Source organism: Apis florea, unplaced genomic scaffold (genome assembly GCF_048593485.1).
Source record: "Apis florea isolate Af1SG1 unplaced genomic scaffold, ASM4859348v1 contig_3170_pilon, whole genome shotgun sequence".
Taxonomy (NCBI): domain Eukaryota; kingdom Metazoa; phylum Arthropoda; class Insecta; order Hymenoptera; family Apidae; genus Apis; species Apis florea.
The window spans coordinates 4,491,687-4,503,744 of NW_028256714.1; the positions used below are offsets into that span (position 1 = coordinate 4,491,687).

The 12,058-nt window shown below is 41.9% G+C and overlaps 1 protein-coding gene and 1 long non-coding RNA gene across 12 annotated transcripts in view; one reads left to right on the forward strand and one right to left on the reverse strand.

The window, feature by feature from the left end:
• LOC147657375 (uncharacterized) overlaps positions 1-12,058 on the forward strand; it is a 194,970-nt gene that overhangs the window by 35,336 nt on the left and 147,576 nt on the right. The window lies entirely within an intron of this gene.
• Positions 1-12,058, reverse strand: part of Rdl (Resistant to dieldrin) — a 79,470-nt gene that overhangs the window by 22,962 nt on the left and 44,450 nt on the right. For 8 of the 11 annotated variants that reach the window (XM_086910026.1, XM_086910025.1, XM_086910023.1 and 5 more), the window contains exon 3: positions 6,606-6,673. In XM_086910026.1, coding sequence (XP_086766152.1) covers positions 6,606-6,673 — 68 coding nt within the window. Of the gene's footprint in view, positions 1-1,628; positions 1,697-6,605; positions 6,674-12,058 lie in introns of all 11 variants that reach the window. The other 3 variants (XM_086910022.1, XM_086910024.1, XM_086910015.1) reach the window with 1 other exon arrangement.

The window sequence follows — 12,058 nt, forward strand, 5'->3', positions numbered from 1 at the left end:
TATATATATATCATACGTGACGCTGTATACACGCTTATATACGTATACATCTAGAGATTGCGAAAATACGTGTACGTCTACGCGTATATATGCGTGCCTCAACGTATGTGCGGCCTGCAGCGCTCGAATCGCGACTCGTTTCACTTCGCTTCGGAGGAATCGCGCTTGAAAAACTGGCGATGATCCTGGAGGGAGGGGAAAAAAAAAAAAAAAAAAAGAAATTTGGACAAAATTGCGGACAACGATTCGTTTCACGCGATATTTTTCACTCTTTCGAATCTAGAAAAGTTGGAGCACCGTTCCGCTGTTTCCTTTCATCCCTCGATTCGTTGTCGAATCCGTTCTATAAAACGAATCGAGGGAGAGCGATAAAATCGCGCTGAGGGAAAACTTGGAAAGCGAGTTGGCGCGTATGATCGAACGAATTTTTTTTTCTGCTCCCCCCCCCCCCCCTCCTTTTTTTCGTTTCTTTCGCCCAATTACGGTACAACGGTTCGTTTTCGTTCGTTCGCCGATTCGAGCACCGCCGGGTAGGGCCATGCAACAAGAAAGAACATCGCAAATCGAATTAAACGAGTCAACCATAAACCATAAACGAAGTGGACAAGAATATATCTTGCGAAGACTGTGGAACGTAGCAAGGTTCCCTTGTAACAGTTCAGCCAACCAAACAGCTGTGACGAGCTATAAAAACGTAGGTTAGTAGGCCATCCGTGTAGGGTGTGTCGTGTGTATGTGTATGTCTTTTTTTTTCGTACGTGTGTATCCATTTTCCCCCCCACGGTGTGTCGCTGTTCGGGCCGTGTACAGGTATATACATATATACACACGCGCGCGCGCACACACACATGTATATACATGTATATACGTGTATATGTATGCAAACGTGTGCGTTTATACGTGCCAATATGCCCCTTGCTGCCAACATAAATATCGCGGATCGCGATGCCTATGCGTCTCTTGGCGCACGTTTTTTTTACCGAGAGCCGAGAATTTCCTCGAGATTTCGACGCATGAATACGGAAAATAACACATTTCAGACGATTTCTGCCCCGAAATCTTTACACGCGGTGAATCGAATTCGAATCGCAACGGTGACCATTTCCCTTTTTGGAAATGGGCGCCGATGCGAAACGAACGATGAATATTCACGAATATTTATTTATCGTATACACGATATACGACTCCCGTCTCCGTCTATCGTTCTTTCGTTGTTGAATTTTCGAGCGGAAACGCGGATTATATTTTGTACGCGCGCGACAATTGGATAATGGCGCGAGACAAACAATCAAGGAAACAAGCGGCATAGTGGGATGAGCGGCGCGCTCGAAAAGTTGATTTCGTTCCCCGGGGTGACGTGTGCGCGCTCGATCGCTACGTTCGATCGATCGATCGATCGATCCACCATTTGGCACGGCGATCGCGAAAAATTCCTCGGTGACGGACGAAAAAAAATGGGGCGGGGGGAGCGGGGGGGGGTGGGGGTACACGCGCGACGGTACACGCACGAGGGGGTACTAGTAGTAGGGGGGGGGGAGGGGTTAATAAGTAAATATAACAAGTAACAAAGAAATGAACGGACGGCTGTCGTTGTGAGTTCTGTATGAGTTTGAGAATGCAAACTGTACCATCAACACTTCGGACACGGAGCTGATGCTGAGGACATACATGGTGACGCCGACCTCCACTGGTGGACCTGCAATCAACAAAACCATCCGGCCTTGGTCGCTTTGATTATCCGCTATGTAGTTTCTATAAAGTTACCGTACAAGTGTGACAAAGTGTGCATTTGCACGTTTGTAGAACAACGGTTCTATAAGTTCGTGTGTTACCCCTGATTCGAGCGGGGATGAAATCCTTGAATCGTTGAAGAGGGAGGAGAAAACACGTGAACACGTTTTTTCTTTTTTTTTCTATATTTTAATTGTTCAATATAGGGGGTGGGGGGGTGGGGGGTGTCGAGGGGAGGGGGCGGGGGAGAAAGTACGTTATATTCGAAAATATATTTTTCGAATTCACGATCACGAATCAGGGGTAAAAATGCAAGCGTACAAGTCGAAGAGAGCTCGCACCCTGCACGGAACCAAATCAACAGCACTCGTCGGCCACGTTGCTTTTCCGAGCTAGAAGAATTAATCTTTACACTTCACTTCTTTTATATATACATATATGTATACATATATATATAATTCTTATTTTTATATATATATATATATATACATATACACACCCATCACAGTCACGTGTTGAGTCGAGTTACTGACGTTACTTTACTCAACTTATTACGTCGTTTCTTTTTTCTCTTTTCTTTCGTTTCCTCTTTATTTACTCTTTCGTTTTCATTCTTTTTCATTCTCATTCAATCTCTTTTCCTTCACACGATTTCAATTTCTTCTTGCTTTGCGGCGTTGTTAACCGAGTATCATACGATACGAGTCGAAAGTATTCTATATTTTTATAATCGTCTCTTTTTTCTCTTTTGTCTCTTTCCACCTGTCCATCCATCCATCCCCCCTGAGCGATTCTTTCACGCTCTTTCATCGCATCGCATCTCTATTTCTTTTCTCCATCCTCACGGTCATTCGTAACTCTTTCCTTTTTCTCTCCTTCTCTCCCTCTCCCTCTCCCTCTCCCTCTCCCTCCCTCCCTCTCCCTCTCTCCCTTTCTCTTCAATTTTAATCTCGTCCATTCATCTCCTCGAGAAGCGTATACGTATTTATACGTATTCACAGCAAGGAGAAAGATTTCGTTGTCATTCATTAGATTCTTAATCTCTAATCTCCTCGCGCTTATAATCTCTCTTTTCACATTTTCTTTTCTTTTCTTTTTTTCGACGAATCAACAGAGGACAGAATCAGCTGAGAGTATTAAACGTGGGGGTCTTTTTTCTCTTTCTTTTTCTTTTTCTCGTGTTTGAGAACGAACGTGTGATACGGTGGTGCGGTGTCAGACACAAAGAAGGGGGGGTGGGGGTGGTGGTGAAGACAGAAGTGTGAACGGTGAACGGTGGTGATGGGCTGAGGGGGGGGGGGCGGCGAGGGGGCGGGCGGGCGGCGGCGGCGGCGGCGGCGGGGGCAGAAAAAAAGGGGCGACAGGGCGGTATTTAATTAATCGGGCGGAATAAAAGATATATATATATAGAGAGAGAGATATATATAATTATAATATAATATAATATAATTGGTGGCAGGCGGGCAGCCCATCTTAGCAACCGCGGCATAGCAGCTAGCGTCTAAAAAAAAATGGTCTAAACGGGACGATTCGTGCGTATATAAATGTAATATATATATATATATATAAAATATATATTCATATATACTATATATATATATATATATAGAGTCCAAAATTGAACAAGATACTATTTTCATCTACATTAGAGAGGGAACACAACGGTGTTCGTTCGCTTGTTCCATTATTATCCCATCCGAGTTTGTGATTCACGATTTCTTTTCCTCTTGTTGTAATACACAATTTTGATAATAATCTATATTCGTTTCGAGTCGCAAGAGCAGATCAGATTTTGAAAAAAAAAGAGCTAAAAAAAAGAAAGAAAGAAACAAAGTGACAAGCAGAAGACAGATGGTGGAGTCTAATAATAAACTTGGTCTACACTCGGAAAAACGTAAGATCAGGCCGTGTATTCAGAATGTATATGTATATATATAGTGTGTGTGTGTGTGTGTGTGTATGTAAATACAAAATGCAAAAAAAAGAAATTGATAGTAAGTGGTAACTCGTAATCTCGTCGTCATTTGATTCGACGAGAAAGAGAGCTAGAGATAGAGAGATAGAGAGAAAGGAAGAGAGAGATAGTGAATAAAAAATAAGACGATAAAGAGATACTTTTGTTTGTGCTTCATCTAAAAACTATATGCGTGTAATAACAGATACAAACCATCCAATCGGACTACGTTATATCACGGGGCCAGATCACTATTGTCACGAGCCGATCTCTATTTACGATTAGAATTCGAATTCGTTTCCTTTTTTTTTTTTCTGAGTGTAGCCTACTTTGGTGATTGCGAGCACTTTGATCGTTTCATACACGCGAAATAGTACTTTGTCCATTTTTGGTATCGATGTCGTGTTTTCTTTTTTTTTTTTTTTATGTCGTGTTACACACCGCTCGTGGTTTCTCGCGCCACGAGGTGTGTGATTTCGTGTCTGTTGTTGTTGTTGTTGTTGTTGTTGTTGTTGTACATGCACGCGCACAATTAATTCTAACGTTAACACGAGTTAATGCAATGTCGATCAAGCTGATCGTCGCACCTTTCGAGTTCAAGTTTCGGTCTGTCTCGTTGTAAATCGATTTACCTTCGTTACTTACGATTTTATCGCCGTAGCGAGCAGTGAGCAAGTGACTCGGAGAAGAATTTGAAAAAGAAAAAAAGAAAGAAAAATTTCCGCTCGAACGTGTAAATTTTATCGCGAGATATATCATCCGATTGTTTAAATATCAAAGGTTAGTCAAATTCGCGTCGTATTTTTGCAACTCGAAATGGGAACGATATCCGATTGTTTACGAGCCGAAAACGGAAATAACAATTTCGCCGTTATGTATTTTACTTTTTCAGTAAGATAAAATCAATACCGAATCTCGGCGGTGCGCAAATATAGGAAAAAAAAAAAAAAAAAAAAAAAAACAAAAAAGGCAAACAAACGGAAGCTTAATTACCACCCGTTAGATAGTCTTGTTTGATAAATTTGATAGAAAAAAAAAAAAAAATACCTATAGAGAGAGAGAGAGAGAGAGAGAGAGAGAGAGAGAGAGAGAGAGAGAGAGAGAGAGAGAGAGAAAGAGAGAGAGAAACATTTACCACGAAAAAAACAAACACTTTTTTTTTTTTTTTTTTCTTTTCAAAAGACCCTAGAGCGTTGAAAATCAATCCGTTCCATCGGTACGCACATCGATATTCGTTTATCGATACGTACGTACGAAGGACGAGTCAAAAATTTTATTCGATCGGCGTCAAGGAATGTTGTACACCGAGACGAGAGGCGCGCTCCCCGATCCGTAATCGCGTTACGCGATTGTGTCGCGGGTGTTCGCCGCGAAAACGAGGAGTAGATCAAAGGGGCGCACAGCCCGAGGCGATGCGATTCTGTGCACGGCAACCGAACTAATTTCATCGACGGAGAACGCCAATCGGCCGCCCTCGAAACGCGCGTGGCGAACGAATGGGCGAACCAAGCGCCCTTCTCCTCCTATTCCCTCCCTCCTATAGAACCGGATTAAACCTACGAATTTCCTGTGGTCGGGCTGCAATTAATCGATTATCTCGTGCACGTCTCACGGGGAGGCGATCGATCACGGCGACGTTATTGCGCGATCGGCCGACATCCAATCCGGACAAGTAATCCGGAAAATTGTATTTAAAACCTCGAACGCTTCCCTGTCCTCCGGTTATTTGAAATGTTTCGAGGAGAGAGGGGAGGAAGGTTCTTCTTCTTTCCGGAGATGATGACCGATGTCGAGCATCGGTTTTCAAAAGAAATTCTTCTCTGCGTTTCGGATAATTCGAAAAGAATCGCGATATATGTTCGAAGAATATTTTTTCCGCAACTTTTTCTTTTATATACATGCGAATAAAATAACTGGAATTTGGGCAAACATGGGATGTCGACGATCGGTGTTAAACGCTTTTTCTTCTATGATCCATGCTGTACTTCTAATTCTATCTAATCTAAGGAGGCTAATGATTAATAATATATTTCTTCGACTAAGTTTCTTTAAATTTTAACAACACACGATTCTTCGATTTGCATGGTAATTATACGTCATTCCTCTTCTCTAAAATATATATTACGATGCAAACGGAATGAAGGTACACGTACACATTCATAGTGTATACATACAAATGCAATTCTTCAACTTTGGTAGGATGATAAAAAAAAAAAAAGAAGGGTTTAATACTCACCGTCAACCATGCTTTCTTTATTCCAGTTATTTTACGCGCGTTTCCAAAAGAAATTACCATTTCGCCCGATTTCCCGACCAGTTATTTCTTTTTCAAAGCTCAATCGATCGTCGATCGAAAAATCTCGCTCATCTCGATCATGATATAAATTGTAAACACAGTTACCAAGCATTCCCAACTTACTTTTTGCTCGCGTGGAAGGAAAAGGCTATCAGCTATGAATATTCTTTCGAACGTTATGCCAGCGAAAAGGAACGAAGGAGCTTCATAAGGAGAATCTATGCATTCCTGTGCGCGTGCATGCACTCACGTTGTACGTGTGCGTGTGTTCGTTGTTTTCCTTATTGTATTTATGTATATATATATATATATATATGTACATACATATATATATATATATAAATATGTGGATGTTGGTATTCGTTCCGTGTGTACATGTGCATCGTGTCGGTATATATGTACATGAAAGATCGTGGGCAGTAAACGATTGACGGGCCAATCGACAGTTTGTCTCGGTATAAAACGGGCGCTAGATAGAGAGAAGTGGTTGCTCGGGCAAATGGGGTGGGGGAATGTTTTTCTTTTTCTTTTTTTTCTTTTTTTAAATCGAATGATCGAAAATGGATTTAGTAGCAAGTCGATTTTCAGCGTATATGACTGAGTAAGACCTAGGAGGTATAGTACCATTTTCACTTCGGATAGCGAGCTGATACTCAAGACGTACATGGTGACGCCCACCTCGACAGGAGGACCTGAAATCGAAGGTTAGTCAGACTGAGTCGGCCGTTTCCGGCCGCGGACAAGTTACACGATGGGATGACTATGGCATTGTTTTTTTTTTTTTTTTTTTTTTTTTTTTTGTTCACTGATCGTTAAATTATTAATTCTTAAATATCATTCTCATTACGGTATATCTAAAATACATATGTACGTATGGTATATATATATTATTATTATTATTATTTTTTTTTTTCGTTTCTTTTTTTCTTTTTTTTTTTTTTCGTTTCATTTCGTGAATTATTATTATTATTATTATTATTATTATTATTATTATTATATATATATACTGTGAGTGTGGAATGTCATGGGTATCGAGTGGTATTATATCGCTACGTCGGATGGATCGCTGAAAGTGGTAATTGCTCTCGATTAGAGGACCACCAGGATCGTTGACACAACCGTGTGCTTGGTTTATATATATTCGGCGTTTCATCGATACGGTGCTGAAACGTTCGATCGATGCCTTTTTCTGGCATCTTCTGGCCGACGTAATAACTCGTATTCGGATAGAAAGACGCTTGTCGATCAATGAGCGACAAGCGTCTTTTTCCCCTGTTAAGAATCTCTTAACTCCTTCTCGCTTCACCTTTGATCAAGAATTAAAATTTTCGTAATTTCGAATTTATTCGCCGGAGTGTTAACATTATCAACATTTGTTCGAAATTGTTCCGAGTACCTTCGCTCGACTTCTCGGAATTCCGCGGGAATTTCATTGGGGGGATCGAGAAAGGGAAGGGGTAGCGCTTGGAAAAGTTGGGGCGAAGAAATAAAAGAAGAAAGAAGCGATAAAGTTGACTCGTAAACAACGGGTTCTGCCAGAGGCATCGTTCGCCTCTTATATATATATATATATATATATCTTCATTTCCATTTCTGGAATGTTTTTAAAACCCTATAGCCGCGTGAACGTTCCATATGGGACGCATATTTCACAATGACGGGTGTACACGTTGCAAAACGCGGCGGTCGAACGGTGGTATCGCAGTTAATTGAAATGCGTCGGCATGGCTTGGCCTCTCCGGGCCAATCGCCATCAGGAGAGGCGTTGTTGAAAAAAAAAAAAGAAAAAAAAATAGGAACAAGCTGACAGGCACTGGTCGGAACAATTTTACGGGAAAATATTGATCTCATTCACTCAGTATTATTATTTTTTCACGTATCTTATAAGAATCGGAATATGTACATTTGTATTCGTGTTAGATGAAAGATAAAGAGAGAGAGAGAGAGAGAGAGATAGGGAGTTTAAATTTTCTTCCTTTCTTAAATATCGTGTTAAGTTTAAAAATAATGCTTCGAATTATTATCGTAACGTTAATTCAATATTCTATTTATCCGATTAATATTATCCTTGGATAATATTCCCTTTTACCCATTTTCCGTTTTATTAATTTTATCGCAGGCACGAACGATCGGTATTCAGTATCAGCCTCTCGACATCTCAATATTCCGTCCTTATTAAGCACCGCCTCGGAGTATCCCGGAACCGATATACACCCAAGTCTCATCGAAGATACTCGGCGTCCCAACATCGTTACAGGCTAACAACAACGAATCTTTACGCCCTCCATCGATCACCGGTTTAACGAACACCCAAGGGCGCATCATTGCACCACAGTCCTTGAACTATATTGAATTACGTGGCCGCTCATCGATCGAATTCTGTTTGCTCGCGTAATGTACACGAGCCCTGACAACGTCGACGTGTTTTTTTTTTTTTTTTTTAGAAAAAAAAAAAGAGAGAAACGAGAAAAGGAAGTTTGCAATCATCACTTTGCTAAAAAGCGAGTAGGAAACGTATCCTTCTTCCGGTGGTACCAGAAGAATATCGAATGAGTTGCACGCGGGGGTGGAAGCCGCAGGAAGGTCTATTTATCCCCCGTTTTCCGCAACGCTCGAGAAAGAGCGGTGGCCATTTAAATTTTAAATGTTAAAACCTCCGTAGGAATTCGTCCGTTGGAATCCTAGTAAATCCAACCTGTCTCGAATCCTCGAGGCCCTCCTCCATCTCCCCTCCCTCATCGTGGAGGAGGAATCGACGATTCGAGCAGGACCGAGTGGAAACCGATACGATTCGAGTCGCTTTGCCGAGCGGTGCTAAAAATAAGAGGGGCATTGAAAATTCTCTGCTGGATTTATAGGCATTTTTGCCTGGCCAGCGATAAATTCGAGACGCGGGCTATAATGCATTCTATTGGACGAGAAATATCGGGAGATAAAAAACGGACGATGGGTATCGAATGAAATTCCGCGATAGGCTCCCTTATTTACGACGCCGTATTTCGCATTCCTGCGAAATCAATTCATATACGAACGAATCGAATTTTTTCCATGCGGGGGTAAGATGATGCTAACGCTTCGTTGATGGTGTGTTGAATTCAATTTTAACGAGGGTCTGCATTATCTTCGACTATCCACGACTATTCAATAAAAATTGACTCGAACTTAAATCGAATCCTTGATAATTCCATTCGTTCGCTCCAATATAAATATTCATTCCGAAAACCAGAGGAGATTCATTTCTACAGAATATAATAGTTGAAGACGACATTCTTCCATATATCACACACGCACAGTGTTCCAAAGAATACGCATTTTACAGATTCCTGTCTTCTCGCGCGCGATCGTAAAAGTGGCGTGGAATAGCAAGAGGATCGATGAAAGAAAGAAAGGATAGGCTGAGTAATTCGCGCACACTTTTCGCGGGGGATCCCACGGCATTGTCCCCTGCGGGAAAGGAGCAAGAAACCGCAATTGTGGGCGCGCCTCCGTGGGTCAACGTGGCTGTTGGCCAGCGCCAACAGTCGGCCCTGGAACCGTCCCAGCGTGGGATCGGGCCGGGAATGAAAATGAACGCGCACGTCCCGTCCCCGAATAAATAAATCGTGTTGCTGTTTACCTGTTCACCTTTCATCCACCGCACGTTCGCGACCAGAATCGTACCAGAAATTCTCCTCGAATTCCCCTCCCCCCGAACGATCTCGTTAGCCGCGGCTTCGTCGCCAACTGTGCGTGCAACTATTTCTTCCTTTCCTCCTCGTCTTCTTCTCTCTTTCTCTTCGAATTTAAAGTTACAGGGAATTATAAAAAACGACTATTATATTTTTGTGAACGTGTCTTTATCTCTCGATTCTGCACGTTATTTTTTTTTTTTTTTTTGATAGTAGTAAATTTATTTATATCAAGCAAACAATTGAAAAGTGGCGAGTATTTTCTCGATAAAGAGTAAAAATTCTCTTCTTTCATTTAAATTCAGGGAGTAATAGTAATATTTTTCGTTCCTCTGGGCAAAAAAGGGAAGAGTTAACAAGGGATGATCGTTTTTGTTATGAATCCTTCGATTGTTCGGAGGAGGGGGCTTTAATTCTGGAACTGATTACTTCTTGCTTGAAGCTCGGATCTTGGTTGACCACCGGTGATTGGCTCGACTAATTCGAGTGTTAATTGTTCGGCCGATTTGAATACCGATCGAATCACGCCTCCCTTAAGAATCTCACCTCTAACAAGAACTCGCCAACCGCTTCTCGTTTTCAGTCGTTTTCGATCGAACTGATCAGAAATAGATTAACCGTTCTTAGTGGCCGATCGACAGTTCGGAATATCGATCAATTTCTTCTACTCCACCCCGATTCTAATTGCTTTTTAAAATCCAAAGTTCAGCGACGGTGCATCGCACAGATGGATCAAACGTTAACTCGGCCCATTTTTTCGATTCGCCTTTCTTTTCGTCCAAGTTTCGAATTGAAGAAAAAACTGACACGCGATAATTAATATATTTACTATTATCACGTAGCGATGCATATTTATATTGTTATAACGCTAACAATCAAGATTACTGGAAGGAATTTTATTAAACATATTCTTCGAAAATTTATCAGAATATCAGAATAGTAGCAAAATTGCACAACCTTCCATTAATTATTCTAACGATTATCAATTAATGTTGCAAGATGCAACATCGAGATACAAATTATCTTTATGGATCATCCTTCGGCTTGCATTTTCAATCGCGAAATCCTTGTTTCGAAACAATTCGAAACTCACCATATTCCGTTAAATTATCCCGTCTTATTGCCAATTATGCCGATCAACATCCTCGTCCACCCACGAAATTCCTTTTTTCGCGGCGTGGCGCGAGGAGGGCCGCGGAAATTGGGGGGACGGGACGGGGCCCAGGGAGACGAGCCGGGATGGAATCAATGTTGAAATTGTAATCGAAGGTGAAGAACTGTGCGGCTGAGCGTGGCCGTGGAGCGGAGAGATGCCGTTAACGGTAACCCGTGGCAACCCGTGCCGCGTCCCAGCATCGATCCAAGTTTTATCGAAGCGGCCCAGCCCCGCCCTGCCTCCGCGAGGCCGCTCGAAAATTCGACTTTCGACTCGCGGCAATTGAAATGCGGCCGACTTCGATCCGGCGGCCGTAAACAAATTTTTAGGTGATCGCCTTCGGACGTCAGCTGGCGCGCACCTCGATTCGAACCTCGCTTTCCTTTCGAACATTTGTTACGTAAGTAACGAGTGAAATATCGTATATTTATACACACAAAATGGAAAAATAAAGTTTTCAACCACGTATTTTTTTTTTTTTATATTTTTATATGTAGAATAATCAAAGGATTTAAAGTAGAGTAGAAGTGTGAATAAATTTTTCGATAAAATTTCTACCCTTGTCTCCCTTCCAATCGTTCCATCTCTCGATACTCGAAATTTATATTACGGATATCGTATAATCGATATTTAAAAAAAAATAGACAAACTTCCCGATAAAGCGAAACAATACACGGTGGAAAGAATTGAAAAGAACGCGTATCGATATCGATATAATAATCCCGAACGCTAATTCTTCTCTTGCGTAAAACGATTCCCTCTTAGATAAAACTTGTCGTCGATCTCCTCCTGGGAGTAGCATCCGCCAGCGTCCAACTTTGCCGTCAGAAAATCGAGTCGCAATAGAAACGACGATAAAATCGTCGACAAAAAAAAAAAAAGAAGAAAAAACAACGAATCGCTCGTCGTTCGAGGATTTTTCGGATGTTTCGTCTCTTTCCACCCCTCCCCCCGATTGTACCGAATATTCCCCTCTGTATCGGCCGCGGCGAAAGAGTAAGCGTCAAAAATATTTCCCCAAGCGTTCCCCTTCCCCGCTCCATTGTCGCGCTTCTCCATCCTTTCCTTTGTCACCGAGCCGATCAACAACGGTTTTCCCCGACGGTTTCGCTCATTATCCGGCTCGTTTTCAACCCTTCCACGTTTCAAAAACACTCTCCCCCCTTCGATTCTCCTCCTCGAATCGATCCCAACTTTATCCTTCACCGCTCGTTCCCCCCTCCCCCCCCCAAAACGATCCGTTTGTCTCGTCT